This window comes from Cibotium barometz, chromosome 61, assembly GCF_041138505.1.
Source record: "Cibotium barometz isolate CiBa-2024 chromosome 61, ASM4113850v1, whole genome shotgun sequence".
In the NCBI taxonomy this organism is placed as follows: Eukaryota; Viridiplantae; Streptophyta; class Polypodiopsida; order Cyatheales; family Cibotiaceae; genus Cibotium; species Cibotium barometz.
Window position 1 is genome coordinate 38026131 of NC_141106.1, and position 17619 is coordinate 38043749.

The following is a 17619-nucleotide window of genomic DNA, read 5'->3' on the forward strand; positions in this document are numbered from 1 at the left end:
ACATTAACACTTATCTTGCCCCCTGCCTCTAGGGTGGCCTCTTTCACATGTGTAAGACTAATTTTCTTGTTGTTGTTGTTGCCTCTAACTTTGATTACCAAATCGACCACCACCACGTCCTCTAGATGCTGATCTGCATCTACCTCTACCTGTACCTAAGATTCATCTCCTCAATAGTAGAGGAATCAGTTCTTGGAAATCAAGAAAGTTCTCTTGCACTCCAATAGAGGTCTTCTTTCATCCCTAAACACCATCCTCGAACAACCTGATGCAAAATGCAAGCAAGAGAGATGGAGAGAAGAGAGAGATAGTTGAGTTTCAATATATTCATAGTATACAAAAAGGATACATCTTGGCAAGCCTCTGGCTGCCTCTCAAAAGATGGTCTTGACTCAACAGAGTCCTAATCTACTAATTCTACTCCCTAGAGGAGTGAATGCCTACACAATGAGCTAGATGTGCCTTGTATAGGCCTTGGAAATCCCTTATGGACTGGCCGACCTGCTCTCGGCCAGGTCCTGGACAAATAAATGTCCCTTTGCTGTAGCCAACAGAAGCATCTTCTTCATATGTGCTGGCTGACATTCTGCTGGCCCATCGCCTTCCCTGCCCATACTAGCAACACAAGCTCCAAAATCTGGTCCCAAAACTTGTTCTTTATCTGTTGCCCTTTAAGGATCGGCCCTGGGAACGAGCATGCACATGTCTTGCACATGACATTGTAAGCAGGTGGTAAATGCACTAAAAAACTCATGTATTAGTTATTAAATGATTTGTAATGTTTATAACCTTTGCAAGTTCACATTCATTAAAGATGGGCGAACAATTTAGTAAAATGCCTAGAGCCCAACCCAGTGGGCACCCGGTCTGGGCACCTAGTGGCCACAATGTGCGGGGCGGGCACCCCATAAGTGAGAGGTGACCACCCATGTGGTCATTAGTTGGTGTGGCCAACTAAAAATTCATCCATGCCTCTTTTTCAGCTCTCCTGCTCATCATTCTCTTGCTAGGCCCAACTCTCCATCGTTTCTACTCATTATAGGTGCCACGTTGTGCCCGATCGCGAATCCAAGCACAATGGGCTGAAAACACAACCAAAAGAAAACGAACCCTGATTTTGGTTTTTGACTTTGCTCACCAAAGCTAGGATTGAATACATTGTTGCAAGGGCTGATCAAGAAAACCCTGATTTTAGCGCAAATCAAACTTATCTTGCAAACACAAAGAAGACAATGAGAGAGACCTAATCTATTGTACATTGCAAAATTGAGTATTTACAATGATGAACTTGGAGATCCTCATTATGCATAGCAATCTACTTATGCATCTTGGCTTCTTCATGCCAAGATGCAATTTTGAATTCTTTATGCCTGGAACATGTCTATTAAATATTTTATTTTCAATTGAATTCTTTATGCCGAAGAGACAGCTATTGAATGACAGATTTATTTTTGAATGTCACCAGTAGGGACATTACAAGGCATGACCACTTGTTTTGATATCATTTGGATCGTATCAAAGTGGAATAAGTCCAAATTGAGCCTGTTTTTAAGCTTGGAGCCAGCCAAAACTCCTGTGAATGGGCAAACAAATGCCAATGAATGGGCAATGATCTTGCTTTGCTTAAAGAGTAAGATTGATTTATGCCCAAGACGAGGCCAATTTTTTAATTTATGCCCAAGACATGGCAAGAGAACTTTGATTGTACGGAATGTCTTCTAGACAACTGCGAGGAGAACAAAAATATGTGGAAGGACACTAGTGCTGCGTGTATGTCCAAACTTAAGGAGGACGAGAGCATGGCATATTTCAATTGAAGGCGGCTCCTTTCAGAACCTGGAGGGAATGTCACGAGACTCAAGCTCAACCATCAATGGAACTGGCAAGTCACATAGAGATATTGCAGCCAAATGAAATCGCTCTGAGTCCACTCTTGCTTCATTCTCAAAAGTGTAAAGCCAGAAAGCAACACAAAAGAAAAGTAAAAGCACAAGAAAAATAAAGGAGGAAAGAGAGAATTTATGTTAGCAAGCTTCGAGTTGTAATGCCTCTTAGATTTAAATATATTAAATATCGTTGGTTATTTTCGAGTCATAGAAATAGAGAGTGTACCCAAAAAAGCTTGAAAGTTTGGAAAATCAGTGCCAACTCCCCAAAGTCCCAGCCTAGCCATATATCCCATGTTGCGAGGCTCAGATGCTCCTGTTGCTGAGCAGTAAACAACTCGAGCTTCAGGCAATCTTGCCTACAGAGCAAACATAATAGAAAAGTAAGGCACAAGCGACTCCATAAAATATTACAAAACAGAACCATAATAGCTTATACTAAGAGCAAACAAGCTTCTCACCTGAATTTCTAGCACAGCTTCACCAGTACGAGTAGCTTGGCCTCCTGCTTCAGGAACTAAATTTTTGGCCTTATGACACTAAAACATGTTCAGAATTTTTAAAGTTAATCTCAAGGACAAGAAAGCCAAAAGATAGAGTACTCAATGTTGATCCTTACCAATGCTGCCAGTGATTATCACATGATAAAAGCCAACTAATTATCACCTCATACACTCCCTAACAAGCGGTAGTATTTCAGTGGGCACACAAACCTCATCAAATATCAGAAGACCATCAAAATCAGGTCCACACCACTGCACTAGCTGCTGCAATCTTGACCTTCCTTTCTCAGAGGATGCAATAAGGCTGCTGTAAGTCAAAAACAGCACACCATCCTTGACACCCACAGCCTTGGAATCAAGTTTTCCATAAGGCAGTTTGTTAAGTGCATGCACTGCAATGTCAAGCCTCATCAGTAAGTCCTCCATTTGCAATGGAACATCACAAATACCAGTGCACTAAAATAACTTGCAGTATCAGAACCCCCTTCTTGTTTATACAAAAGAGGCAATCCACCAAGTAAGATCATCATGAACAACAGTTTCAATCACCACAAAATCCTATGTTTTGCTTTTCCAGCTGCCCAGACCAAAAGTTCCAAACTTAACAAAACAAAGACAGCAACCTTGTCTAAAATTCTACTCACAACCATCTCATGCATACCACAAAAGGCTGTGATTTAAATTCTTTATCACTTGTGTTCAGGTAGTGGAAAAGAAGTCATACATATTTACATGAACCCATATGTTGAGTTTCTATGACGCAATTGAAAGCTGGCACAGACTGGGTGCTAGACAGAGCAGCGGGGCCAGCTCTCGGGAGCGAGCAGCGTGGGCCCACAAACACCACATAGGTGGGCAGCAGCTCTGGACAGGCAATGCATCAAATAAACATGGGGCAGCAGATCTAGGCTGGCCGGCAGCCTGGCACCCACATAGGAAAGGGTGAACCTTAATTATAAGGTTGCTTTGATGGGATTTAGCTAGGCGGCCAGCCAACAACCCAGTATGAAGCTGCCAACCAGCCCCAACCAACGGATTTGATTTGAGGGGATTGTTTGCCTGTAAACAGGCCCCTACGCTATCCACTTCAATCATCAAGTAATCTGCACTCAAAGCTCTTTACACAAAGTTCAGATGCAACCAGCCCCAACCAGCGGATTTGATTTGAGGGAATCGCATGCCTATGTGCATACAGGGAGAAGGGTGAATTATTTGCCTTCAATTGTTTCAAGGAAACATTGTCAAAGGTTGAAAAGCATGGTATCCATGGTATACATGAGTATCATATGGATTTATGACTCCCTTTACTCAGGAGTAAGACGCATGGAGCGCACAACTATGAATGATGACTGAGGACTGTCAAACGCAAGGACGAAATAGACCGAACGCAAGCTGAACCGTATGTTGTCCAAGCTCCTTTGAATAGCTCTTCAATGACCACCATGCAAGCCCAAAACTGAGGGATGCACATATGTTGGCTGAATGCTGAAGAACCTCTTCACGGAGGCCTTGGAGCTGTAGCACACTGAAGTGCTGAATGTTGAATGTATGTGCAAGAAGCCAGAGGCTCTAGCACACATAACTGCTTGATAACTGCTGAAGATGATTTGTTGAATGATGCTTTAGGCTAGGAGCCGAGCACTTGTTTATATACGGCATTGGGCTGCCCCATATGATGCTGGCCAACTGCCACACTCCACGACCTGTTGCCTTAGCCCTAATTGATGCTAGCCGACTACATTGTAGAGGTTTACCCATGCTGTCAGCTGGTTCTCATGTGGTGTCCAGGGCTGTAAACAGTCCCCATACAGCCTGCCAACTGAGGTTATAGCCATCGGCTAGCCCATATAGGCATGCTTTAACATGCATCTAGCCTCTACATGCTCGCTAATGCAATTTCTACAACTAGGGTTGACTTCTACCTGCATCTATCTGATGGATCCTCCAAGTGGGTAAGAGCACTGACACATGCAAACTCTTTATGGCTGTGTGAAGACTGACCTACTAATGCATAAGGCTTATGGCTTATGCATAAGGTGTCAGAATATGCAGCAGAGATGAAGACAAGATCTGAAAACACCTAGAGCAAGTGCACAGCAGAAAAACGCAGAAATGAGAGAGAGAGAAAGAAAGATTTTATTAACGTCTTCCAAAAGACCGAACTCGGCCTATGAGACAAATCGGTGTACCTGTATGGGGTATCCTCTGTCATCCCAACAAAATGAAAAAGTACTGAACTAAAAAGCTGAATCTGGGTGTGCAATAAGTACAATGAGTGGTGGAGGGGATGGAGCTCTACTACTAGGAGAATGCAAAGCTATATGCATGGAGTATACAATCATGATATGCAACCTAGCTAGCTCCATCCTGTACCATACGCAGAAATGAGAGAGAGAGAGAGAGACAGAGACAGAGAGAAGCGTATAACTCTGCTATATACACAAGAAAATCCTAGAATACAAGATATGGAGTGTGGGCGGCAGGGGGGCATTTTATATGGCCCCAAGCAGCCAGTCGGCCTGCTGAAAAACAGCCGACAGCCATCATAACTGCCCACGACCTGCTCCCTGCAATCGGCCAGCAGTAGACACCTGTCGGCCAGCACTGGACAGTCGGCCAGCATACAAGGGAGAGCCTCGAGGCAGCAGATCAGTCATACAGCCCTCCACACCAAGGGCAAAAATAGGGAAAAACATGGAGTGGGGAAAAATGAGAAAACACCTAAATCGGGCAGGCACACCCACAACAGAGGCCCTGGTGTAAATATACAAGCACGAGATGACTGCTAACACCCCCTCTCAGCTCCTGGATGTAGAACCAACCCCAATGAGCTAGAGTGCCGCCAGAGCATAGCTTGAGGTAGAAACTTCGTGAAGAGGTCCGCCGCATTGTCCTCCGTCGAACAATAAAGAAGCAAGATGTCACCAACCAAGAGCTTCTCACGAACAAAGTGATATTGTATCTCTATGTGCTTGGTCCGGGCATGGAAGACCGGGTTCCGAGAAATAGCTATACAGCTCTAGTTATCGCACTGGCTCCTTCTGTGGAAAGAAATAAACCCATGTGAATCTAGAACAATCATCAACAAGCAACATGAAGTACAAAGAACCTCCCAAGAATGCTGTCTGCATGGGTCCACACAAGTCAATGTGTACCAACTCCGATGGTTTCGAAGCCCGCTTGGAAGCCTGCTTCGGAAAAGATTCCCTGTGCTGCTTACCACGAATGCAAGAACTGCATCATCCTTGCCTGCTGCCAACATCTGGCAAGCCAACCACCATATGGTCCCGAAAAGCTCGCCTCATCGCATCCACATTCAAGTGGCCAAACTGAAAGTGCCACAGGTCACCAACTTGAGAACCTGTCAAAGAGGAGAGTGCGGAGAGTTTGTATATACCATTCTCCACGCCGCCTTCCCAAACAACCTGGCCAGTCTCACGGTCCTGCAGAGAAACAGAATGCTCCTCAAACTCCACCCGGAAGCCAGTCTTACACACCTCATGCACTGACAACAGATGAAAACCAAGTGCTGGGATGTAAAGAACACGAGAGGAATGCTTCCCCCCTCTGCCATCGAGAATGATCTCCATCCGGCCCTCACTGTGTATCCGTATGGTGGAATTGTTGCCAATAAAAATGCGACCTGACTACCGTTTCAGATCCAGAAAGAAGTCACGAGAAGGAGTCGTGTGCCTGGAAGCACCACTGTCAAGAATCCATTCCCATGTATCCATTGCGGTGAAGCCAACTACCTCGTCGTTCCAAGAAGATGAAGCATCTGTGTCTATCATCTCTAAGTGCACAAAGGTTGGAGTGTTTGCAGCTGAAGCTAAAGAATCAACACTCTTCCCAGTCCACTTGGGACACACTTCCTCCAATAGTGGCCTTTCTCGCCACAATCATTACAGGTCCTCTCGGCCTTCAGTTTCTCTCGGTCTGACTCGGGCTTCTTCTCAGAAGACTTCTCCGATGAAGCCTTCCCTTTGTCCTTCTTGTTGTTATTACGGCCTTTCGACCATTGGCCAGTTAAGGCCTCAGAACCTCCGCCATGTGGAGGGTTCGTGAATCGCTCTTCCTGGTCCAAGACCATGGGCACAAGCTCGCTAAGTATTGACAGGGCAAATGTGACAGCAACGTTATGGCCATATCCTCTGATAATATCTCTTTCCCAGCCTGGAGAACTTCATACTGAAGAGCCTGCAGCTTGTTGATGTGCTCCTGCATCGTCGACGACTTTGCAAGATTCATCATCCGCACTTGAACTTCCAAGGAGATTCTCTTCATGGATGAAACCCTGTTGTAGACAGAAGCCAAATGCTACCAAATACCTCTGGCCAGCGTCATATGCTTTATGTGGTTGATCACCTGTGGTGTGCAATTGAGGAAGATGAAAGAATGGACTCTGGCATTGACACGATCCCATAACTGTGCCTGTGCCTCCCATTCCTTCCGAATAGAGGGTAACTCCCCTTCCTCTAACTCCGGCCGTGGAATCCCAACAACAATGAGATCAAACAAGTCATAAGACTCCAAAACAAATTCCATCATTACCTTCCATATGTCGTAGTTGTTCCCGTCCAAATGACAGTCCACCGGGAACGTGGGGAGTGTTGGGATCTTCACGTGCTTCTCAGCCATCTCAAGTAAATCTGCCACTGCAGGGGTGTAACTGAAAAGGGAAGGTGGGTGGGAAAAAATGAAGAACTAAACTTGCAAGTGGCTGTCCAGCAACACGGCCCGCCTTTCGCTTGCTTCACTTCTTCCCGTACGGCCCCTCCAATCAGCACTACAAACAGCCCCCCTCTTGCTCACACAGTTCCCAAGATCTTCCAAGAACCTAGAGCTCTGATACCATGTCAGAATATGCAGCGGAGATGAAGACAAGATCTGAAAACACCTAGAGCAAGTGCATAGCAAAAAAAACGCAGAAATGAGAGAGAGAGAGAGAGAGAGAGAGAGAGAGAGAGAGAGAGAGAGAGATATTAACGTCTACGAGAGGCCAAAGTCGGCCTATGAGACAAAAAATAATGCAACTGTGTTCTTTCGGTCATCGGAAGAAAAGAAAGAAAAGAAAAAGTGTGCATGTGTTTGGATACAACTGTGAATCATCATGGATCGGTGGAGCCCATATACAAACAATATAAGGGGGGGTGGGGATGTGGATGGAGTGCTAAGGCAAGATGCATCTCTATATGCTGAAGGGGTAGTACAAGCATGCTATGCAGATCTATGTCTAACTCCATCCAGTGCCATAAGAGGGAGAGAAAGAAAGAAAGAAAGAAAGAGAGAGAGAGAGAGAGAGAGAGAGAGAGAGAGAAAGAAAGACACAGAGAGAGAGAGAGAGAGAGAGAGAGATATTAATGTCTGCGAAAAGCCAAAGTGGCCTATGAGACGAAAACATAGTACACAGCTAATGGTGTCTCATCAAAAGTAAGACAAAAAGGACTAAAAAGGTCCTGAAACAGTCCTAAACAACTACTCCTACTGAGGTACAACAAAAGTGTATAATATCTACAACTAGCATAAGACTGGTGTAATCTGCTCATCTCAGTCTCTCTCTCATGGGGTGCTGTAAGATAGAGAAACTAAAGTGGCGGGGGGCAGTCGTCTCGTGTGGTGGGTGATGATGCCTCTAATCCACCGGTGATGAAGCGGCCGTAGACGAGGTCCTGGTAAGCGTGGGCGTCTCGCTCGACAAAGTGCTATGGCTCTGTCAAGGGTGACTCCTCCTGAAGGACGTCTATGGGACGTCTCACTCACCGAGGGGGTAGTGGAGGTCCTGGTCGTATCTGCCGGGGTGGTCCTGGCCCTGAAAAAATCTGTCATGGCTTGCTGGTGGGGTGGATCCTGGTGTACTGACCTGGCTCGTAGGAGAGCCTCTCAATGGCGTCTAAGCTCCAATAAGAAAAGCCCCAAACATCTCTGATCGTCAAACTCCATCACATGTAATGGTCCAAAACCCTCTCGGAAGAGACACCAGCATATCCCTCGTATCTCATAGTACACAATACATCGGCATATGTAGTGCTCCTCTGACGACACTTCGTGGTGACATAGCTGACAAATGCGGTCTTCTAGCATCATCCCCTTGTATCTCCCAGTCTCTACCCTCAGCTGATGTGATGAAGTGCGGATCTGTCCAATGGCACTGTGAATGCCATGTGAGAGATGGGTGTCCATGTATGTAGACCGTGTCACAAAGCCATCTGGGGAGAGATGTAGAAAATGGTCCCGATAGTGGGCCATCTTCGTGCCTAGAGGTAGGGAGATAGAGAGAAGTGTATAACTCTGCTATATACACAAGAAAATCCTGGAATACAAGATATGGAGTGTGGGGGGCAGGGGGCAGGGGGCCATTTTATATGGCCCCAGGCAGCCAATTGGCCTGCTGAAAAACAGCCGACAACCATCATAACTGCCCACGACCTGCTCCCTCCAGTCGACCAGCAGTAGACACCTGTCGGCCAGCACTGGACAGTCGGCCAGCATACAAGGGAGAGCCTAGGGGCAGTAGAGCAGTAATACAGCCCTCCACACCAATTCAAAAAATAGGAAAAAATAGGGGGAGTGGGGAAAAATGAGAAAACACCTAAATCAGGCGGGCACACCCACAACAGAGGCCCTGGTGTAAATATACACACAAGAGATGACTGCTAACATAAGGCTCTTATGGCGTAAGGTCAATATGCATATGGCTTGTATGTATGCATGTACGTATGAAGAAGAAGAAGCCTTGTGTTCACTTCTTTCTTTTGTGATTTCAAGTTTTACCATGTTACTATCTCTGTATTTTTAAAACAAGCTCAAGAAATTGGAAAAAAATTTCCAATAGGCCTGCCATAGTTATTGTGGAGAGACAGAGCCTAGAGGGCCTAGTGGGGGCTTTAGAGAGAGAATTTCATGGCAAATAAAAGCTAATGAAAAGGGAATGTTCAATGAAGGAGAGGACTACAGAGAGTTTTTGAAATTTGGCTATTTAGAGGATGTCAAGCCCATAACTCATGAAAGGCAAAGGTGCATTAACTCATAGAAGGCAAAGGTGCATTAACTCATAGAAAGCAAAGGTTGATGGGCAACAAGGCAACCCCTCATAGACAATATTAAGGCCTTTGCCATAGACAAGCCAAAAAGTTGGGGCAGACTAGGGAGTCATGTGATGGCTCCCGAGTCTGCCCAGTTTTTTTACAATAGATTTCTTTTTCACTTTGCTTAGCACTCCTATGCAGGGTGCATGTGACATGTGGATTGACACCTTGTTGGCAGGGACAATGTCTATGCCAAGCGTCAATAGACTGATATCTGGACTTATGGGACTATTTTGTCTCACCCATTTATTTGGGACATGCTTATGATATCTGGACTTAAGGGACTATTTTGTCTCGCCCATTTATTTGGGACATGATTATGACATCTGGACTTATGGCACTCTTTTGTCTTGCTCATTTATTTGGAACATGATTATGATATCTGGACTTATGGGATTGTTTTGTCTTGCCCATTTATTTAGGGCCTAATTATGATATCTCGACTTATGGAACTGTTTTGTCTCGCTTATTTGGGACATGATTTTAATATTGGTATTATGGCAACTTATCTAGTCTTGCCCATTTATTTGGGGCTGGATTCTTTCAATTATATTGGATTTTAGGAGACTCTCTCATCTCGCCCACTTAATATTGGTACTATGGCAACCTATTTAGTCTCGCCCATTTATTTGGAGCATGGATTCTTTCAATTATATTAGATTTAGGAGACTCTCATCTTGCCCACTTCATGGGACATGATTATATCTTGGATATATGGCTTGAAGCTTAAAGTTATGGACAACTTTTAAGAAGCTGGGGAAGATGTCACCAGCCCGGATATTTCCGGGCATGAAAGGGGTCTGGTGTACTACATGGCGTCTAAATATTTGGAAAGTACAAGCTTTCGGAATGGATGGTTATCCAGTATACAGATCTAGCGCCTAAAGTTTGGTCTAGGCTCCCGAGATGGCTTCTTGGACACAAAAATGGGCATTGGAGCTTAAGTGTCAAGTGGAAAGCATGTATGGCAAGCTCCAGAGGATTTGAGAGAGATCTAGTATTAAAACATGGTTCTACATGGTGCGCACACACATTTCTAATAAGGTGGAATACAAAGGATCACACTCCTAAAATGTAGGAGGGTTACTACTTTTGGACAACCCCCCATGGAAATTCTGTTTGCATCATTACGTCCGTAAGTTAGGCAAATGGGGGGACTTGCTAAAGCACCTTTGACAAAATGTCTATGAGTTGAGATATTTTTAGAGATAAAGTTTATGGGAGGAACCATCTCTTAAATTGAGACATGTAGCACAACAATAAATCAAAGTGAGACAAGTTGCCTCACATTTGTCTCTCCACTCTTCACTTGTCATTGTAGCTTTTTACTTGCCATTCTAGCTCATGAGAGCCCCAAATCTATAAATTGGAGCCCTCTCTTTTCATTTGTGCAGGCTCTATTGCTACAAACTAGCCTCTATCGTGTTGGCAACTCTTCTCTATACTTGGTGGCTCTCTACTCTAAGGTTATGGCTGTCTACTACCACTACAAGCTGCCCTAATGCTGGCTGCTCTTATTACTTTCTTTGATTTTTTATTTTTAGTACCCATGATGATGTATTTCATGGACATGATGTAACCTTTTGGTCTCATAGGTCATTTTGGCCTTTTGTAGACACAGCGCTACAAAGAGACACTGATACGGACTCATACCACAGGGAGAGGTGGGCGACAGCTCTAGCTCACTGATTTCTTCCAGAGATCTATCCCAATGCCTACCCTGACACAGGAGGGGGTTACACTTCAGCGTGCTACGGACCTCGGAGTTAGACGGAGACCGAGAGCACTAGGCTGCCAGACTCCCAGACTACATCAAAGGGAGATCACAGAGATACGGGCTCGACATCAGCACCATATCCAGGAGCGGCTAGCTCAATTACACTCACACCCAGAGATCATGCTCAGAGGTATTTTTGCCTCGTCATTGCCTATGTATCACATATTACACCCCCATTATGGTACTGGTTGGAGCTAGACATATCTGCATTGCATTCTTGTATACCCTACGCATATAGGTTGCATACTGAGCCTCTAGCAGTAGTGCTCCATCCATCACACCCCCCCACTAGCTCAGTACTTTCATACTTTATTTCATGTTCATTGTCCTTTTTTTTCTGGACATCCAGGAGCCATTTACAGTTGTACATTGATGTGTCTCATAGGTCGAGTTTGGCCTCTAGTAGACGTTAATACAGCTTTCTTTCTTTCTTTCTCTCTCTCTCTCTCGGGAGGAGGATCTACTGTGGCTTTGTAGATTTCCGCAAGGCCTTTGACACAGTGCCCAGAGCTAGACTGATGCGCAGGCTGCAAGACTTGGGGGTTCCATGTGAGCTCATTTGGGGTATTATGGCACTTTATGAGACAGTAGTTGGGCAGGTGCGGACTTCAGAGGGTCTCTCCCAACCAGTACACTTCACTATAGGGGTGAAACAGGGCTGCCCGCTCTCTCCGACTCTATTTGGACTATACATTGATGAGATCTCTGATTATATTGGGACACGAAAAGCCCAGTTGACTGGCACTTGGATACCTCTGCTCTTATATGCTGATGATATTGTGCTTATAACAGACTCACCAGAGGGTATGCAAAGGCACTTGGATATTTACATGCTTATGCACAGGACAGTGGGCTCTCAGTTAACCTTGGTAAGACCAAGGTTATGGTGTTTAATACTACAGCTCAGTGGGTCTGGAGATCAGTGCCTATTTTCACATATGGGCAGGAGACAGTGGAGTATGTTGACTCATACACATATCTTGGAGTGGTGTTCACTGGGCCCACATTTTCCATGAGGGGGGCAGTAGAGGCCAGACTCACTAGAGAATATGCAGCACTAGGAGGTCTAGAGAGGATGTGCTCACAGGTACAGTTTCAGGAGCCATGCACTAAGCTGTGGCTTTTGACACACTGGTCACATCGGCGATGCTATATGGAGTACAGATCTGGGGGCCTAGCCTAGATCGTCACAGTTGATCAGGACGCACATACGATGGAAGGAGATCGATGGAGAGACCACTTGTGTCCATGATCTCCAGGATGATTCGGGCTAAGGCCTCGGTACCCCATGAGATTATCAGACCCGAGATGGGAGCACCACCGATAGTAGTCAAGGCTCTTGCCAGATCAGTGTCCTTCATTCATAGCACCTCGGAGCTTCCGCGACACCGGTATGCACGACTTGCTTTAGAGTCCTCTCATCAGCTAGCCATGGAGTCTCTGGAGACACCCTCTCTCACCTTGACACATTCTGAGATTAGTCGAGTCATCAGACAGGACCTCATTCACTTGGACACTAGGAGGACATGGCTAGAGCCCTCACAGGAGTTGGAAACGAAGATGGCTTTCTATAGAGACCATCTTCTCCGCACCACTGAGGATGGCTTTATACTTGGACCGAGGTACATGGATACCTATCTGTCTCATGGATTGAGGTGCGCCATTGGGCAGATCCGCACCTCTTCACATCAGTTAGAGATAGAGACAGGCAAATTTAGAGGTATACCTCCAAGGGACAGGATTTGTCAAATTTGTTGGATAGAGCCAGAGACAGAGGAGCACTACATCTATCGCTGCACAGCATATTATAAGATTCAAGGGCGCTACCATTACCTTTTCAAAGAGGGATTTGGACCACTGCCTAGAGTCAAGGACTATTGTGATTAGAGATGCTTGGGTTTTTATCTCCTGTAGATCCACAGGCTCAGAGAGTCCATTATCAAGAGCAGACACCCGACTGGCAGTGAGTCCACACAGAGCAGATTACATCCTCAGCTCTGCCAGTCTCTACTCTAAGGCCGTGGGCAGATACCCTAAGCTAGCCAATCGTGATACGCATAGCATGTGACGTGTGTATCTGTATGTATCCCAGGATCTCAAAGAATCCATCCTCGGAGAGTCTCAAGAAGTGATCTCTGTAGAACTCACACTTCTTACCAATCTCTGACGGAGACACCCATGTCTGGTGTATGTGTAGCCCGAGTAGATCTAACCGGATAATCTGGTTGATCTCCTGACGTGAGAGATCAAGGTATGGGGAATCCAAGCTATACTAAAACGGGGGGAGACGGTCCATCTGTATGCCATGTGCATGAAACCACTCGACTTCCTTAGAGTACCATGCATGTGTTGGTAATGGTGGTGGCCGTGTCACTGAGGAGGGGGGCGGTCCAACTCGTCCCAATCGCTCCCTCTCCCTCTCATTGTATAATTGCATAGAGGACTCTAGTGCTAATCGTGGGAGGCGATCTATGTCAAGCGTGTATACATGTTGAATATAAGTGACAACCTGAAAAAGGGCATCTGTAACCAGTGGGCCTACCCCAAACTCTGCATGTAGAATGTCATGTGGTACAGATGGCTTACTCCTCCTGATCATGCATGACAACATCATCACCTGTAGCCTCTCTATCCTCCTCCGATGATCCTTCCATAGGCCTGGCCCCCAAAAGGCTGCACCATACATAGCCGCTCGTCATACTAGAGTATCAAAGAGCCAGCACTTACTGTGAGGTTCTTGGAAATGTGCCTGGAAACACTGTCTTTCCATACGGGCTAGGGAGGCATGCCCCCTCGCAAGTTGGTCACTGGCAGTTGTGGTCATGCAAAACAAAGGGCCTATAAAAGTGACTCCTAGATACACATACTTTTGCACAATCTCCACTGGGGCATCTCTCTATGTCATGTGCACACACATGTACATGCTAATCTCAAGGGCTAATCTTGGAGGCAACATGATAAAGACTCACTAGAACCAGATGTTTTGGAGCCTAGAGTGCAAGTTTAGGCAAGGGATGGACTGGAGTGGACTTAGGGACCTGTCGGCTCCATGGAGAACAAGAAAAGACTGTGTCGGCTGCATCAGGCAGGTCGGGGGTGGCATTTATTGTGTTTGGGTCCAGTCGGCTGGCCAACCAGCAATCAGCCAGATCTCTCGCTGTCCAAGGCCTATAAAAGGCAGGTTTTGCTCATTGTTTCTCTCATTCAACTCCTTGTTGAGTTGGGTCTAGACATAGACTAGGGTTAGGGTTTGCTTACCTTTTCCAGAAGGCAGCCCATGGCTGCAAGGGATTATGTATCTTTTTGTACCATATGAAATACTGAATTTCTAGCTCTCTCTCTCTCTCTCTCTCTCTCTCTCTCTCTCTCTCTCTCTCTCTCTCTACTCTTCCTTTTGTCTACATTTTTGCATCAACATGTTCTAGATGGTGTTTAGGGCTGAAAGAAGCATCTCAGAGCTTCCGCTCTATTCCCGGAGTCCCTCTGTCATCCTTCCTACTCTGGCAACCTTTTCACTAAATGCCCGGCCCGGTCCCAAATCCACTCTAACTTTGAATAAGATCTATGCATCTGTTCCATTCAGTCACCATTCCGTTCCTGCCATGTTTCTGAACACCGTCTTCGTCTTCATTCCTAAGAAATGAGTCTGGCATTCTCACTCCACCCCTTGGAGGATCATCCTCCCCTAGAACCGTTGCCCAAAAGCCTTTCTTGGCTCACAGGACTGTCATCCCCTTTGGGCTTTGTGGAACACCACCAACCAACCTCCTGGGAGCTCTTCCCGGTCTTGTGTTCCTTGCCTTGGGCCTCGTACCTGTGCACTTTCCTGTACCTTGGACCTATACACCTTCATATGGGACTGAATCAGTGTTTAGCCTTGCTGCGCCTGATGCTCTGATACCAATGTAACATGCGGAAGCTCTAAGATGCTTCTTTCAGCCCTAAACACCATCTAGAACATGCTGATGCAAAAACGCAAACAAAAGGAAGAGTAGAGAGAGAGAGAGAGACAGCTGGAGCAGCCATGGGCTGCCTTCTGGAAAAGGTAAACAAACCCTAACCCTAGTCTATGTCTATGTCTAGACCCAACTCAACAAGGAGCTGAATGAGTAAAACAATGAGCAAAACCTGCCTTTTATAGGCCTTGGACAGCCAAAGATCTGGCCGATTGCTGGTCGGCCAACGGACTGGACCCAAACACAATAAGTGCCACCCGCGACCTGTCTGATGCAGCCAACACAGTCTTTTCTTGTTCTCCATGCAGCCAACAGGTCCCAGGGGTGGCATTTATTGTGTTTGGATCCAATCGGCTGGCCGACCAGCAGTCGGCCAGATCTCTGGCTGTCCAAGGCCTATAAAAGGCAGGTTTTGCTCATTGTTTTACTCATTCAACTCCTTGTTGAGTTGGGTCTAGACATAGACTAGGGTAAGGGTTTGTTTACCTTTTCCAGAAGGCAGCCCATGGCTGCAAGGGATTATGTATCTTTTTGTACCATATGAAATACTGAATTTCCAGCTATCTCTCTCTCTCTCTACTCTTCCTTCTGTCTGCGTTTTTGCATCAGCATGTTCTAGATGGTGTTTAGGGCTGAAAGAAACATCTCAGAGCTTCCACGTGTGACACTATATGAAAGAAAATCGTGAGGCGACTGCATAAGATGTGTTGAAGACCATAACCTTGGTTTTGCCCAAATTGACCGTAAGGTCTCTCCTTGCAAAATCTATCCAATGCATTTAGCAAAATCTGTCCAATGCATTTAAGTTTTTCTGTAAACCCTCGGCTGAATCTGAGATCAAGACAATGTCGTCAACATAAAGCAATATGGGCACTACTGTCTGAGCCAATGGTGAACCTCTACCTCTGAAACTATCCACAAATACTGCGATCTCATCAATGTATAGGCCAAAGAGTGTAGGTGAGAGTGGGCAGCCCTGCTTAACCCCAATAGTGCTACATATATCTCCCAAGGTCCCGCTGGGTGCACGTACTCGGTCGAGTACTACTCATATAGCGCCATCACACCCCATATCATCTCATGTGAGAACTGGAGCTCCTACAAGTGTCCTATCAGACAAGATCGAGGGACAGAGTTAAAAGCTTTGCAGAAATCCACAAAGCAGCAATACACGCGTCTCTTTGAGGACCTCGCCTCCTTTATGATAGCCCGTAAAGTAAAGATATGGTCCAGCGTGGAGAAGTTTCTCCTGAAGCTTGCCTGGCGCCTGATGCTATGTTTCCCATCCTCACTGTCATAGAGCTCATCATGTCCTCTAGTACTACCCCATAGATTTTGGCCATTGTGTGACCAATCATAATAGTCCTGTAGTTACCTGGGTCCGTGGGGTCTCTTGCTTTGTGGATGGGGACAATGGTGTTGGTAGTCCAAGAGGGTGGGAAGCCTTCACAGAGTGGTCTGTGAAAAAGACTGGCAAGAATGGGAGCCAATACGTGGTGCCCGTGAGCAAAATGTTCCACGCGTAGATCACCCAACTTAAGCTGTGGTCAAGGACACGGGAGAAGATGGGAGTCGGTCCCATGCACGATGGGGTAAGGGCGGGAGTGGCTTCTAGTTGAGGGTTCAACTATTGGTCCGAGGTAGGGACATTCTACATTACTAGTGCTGTGAGCACAGAGCGAAACCGGTTGCAGCAGCAGATGGTGGCGAGCACAGAGCAAAACGGTAGCAAGGCGGTGGCAGGCACAAAGCCGAAACGGGAGTAGAGGGCAGCGGGCACAGAGCAAAACGGGAGCAGGGCGACGGCAGGCAAAGAGCCAAAACAGGAGCAGGGCAGCGGCGGGCACAAAAAAGGGCAGCGTACAAAGCCGAAACAGCAGCAGAGGATGGCGGGCACAGAGCGAAACGGTAGCAAGGCGGTGGCGGGCGCAAAGCCAAAACGGGAGCAGGGGGCAGCCGGCACAGAGCAAAACGGGAGCAGGGGGCAGCGGGCAGAGAGCACAACGGGAGCAGGGCAACGGCGGGCACAGAGCCAAAACAGGAGCAGGGCAGCGGCAGGCACAAAAAAAGGTGGAAACGGGAGCGCAGAGAGAGAGAGAGAGAGAGAGAAATGAAATGAAATGAAATGATATATTAACGTCTTCAAAAGGCCAAAATGACCTATGAGACCAAAAAGGTTACAACAATTGGTGGATCTGATACAATGTCTGTGTAAGGAAAGCTAAAAACAACTAAACAACTAATTGAAATTGAAACAACTATGAGGAAAAGTACGGTACTAGGAGCTCCTAATGGATAACATCTGGGAAGAAAACTCCAGCAACAAAGGTAAGCATCATACACATCACTATCCAAAGATGTCTCTCATCGGTTGATGGCGGATATCCTCAATGTCCTCCATGGTGAGTACTC

At 46.2% G+C, this 17619-nt stretch overlaps 1 protein-coding gene across 2 annotated transcripts in view; it reads right to left on the reverse strand.

Moving 5' to 3' along the window:
• EMB1135 (RING/FYVE/PHD zinc finger superfamily protein) overlaps positions 1 to 17619 on the reverse strand; it is a 120970-nt gene that overhangs the window by 89123 nt on the left and 14228 nt on the right. For both annotated transcript variants that reach the window (XR_015265366.1, XM_086794967.1), the window contains exons 6-8: positions 2600 to 2781; positions 2348 to 2425; positions 2113 to 2245 (exon numbers count right to left, since the gene is read on the reverse strand). Coding sequence is in view for 1 of the 2 variants with exons in the window: in XM_086794967.1 (XP_086651093.1) it covers positions 2113 to 2245; positions 2348 to 2425; positions 2600 to 2781 (393 nt within the window). In the remaining variant the exon portion in view is untranslated. The remainder of the gene's footprint in view (positions 1 to 2112; positions 2246 to 2347; positions 2426 to 2599; positions 2782 to 17619) is intronic.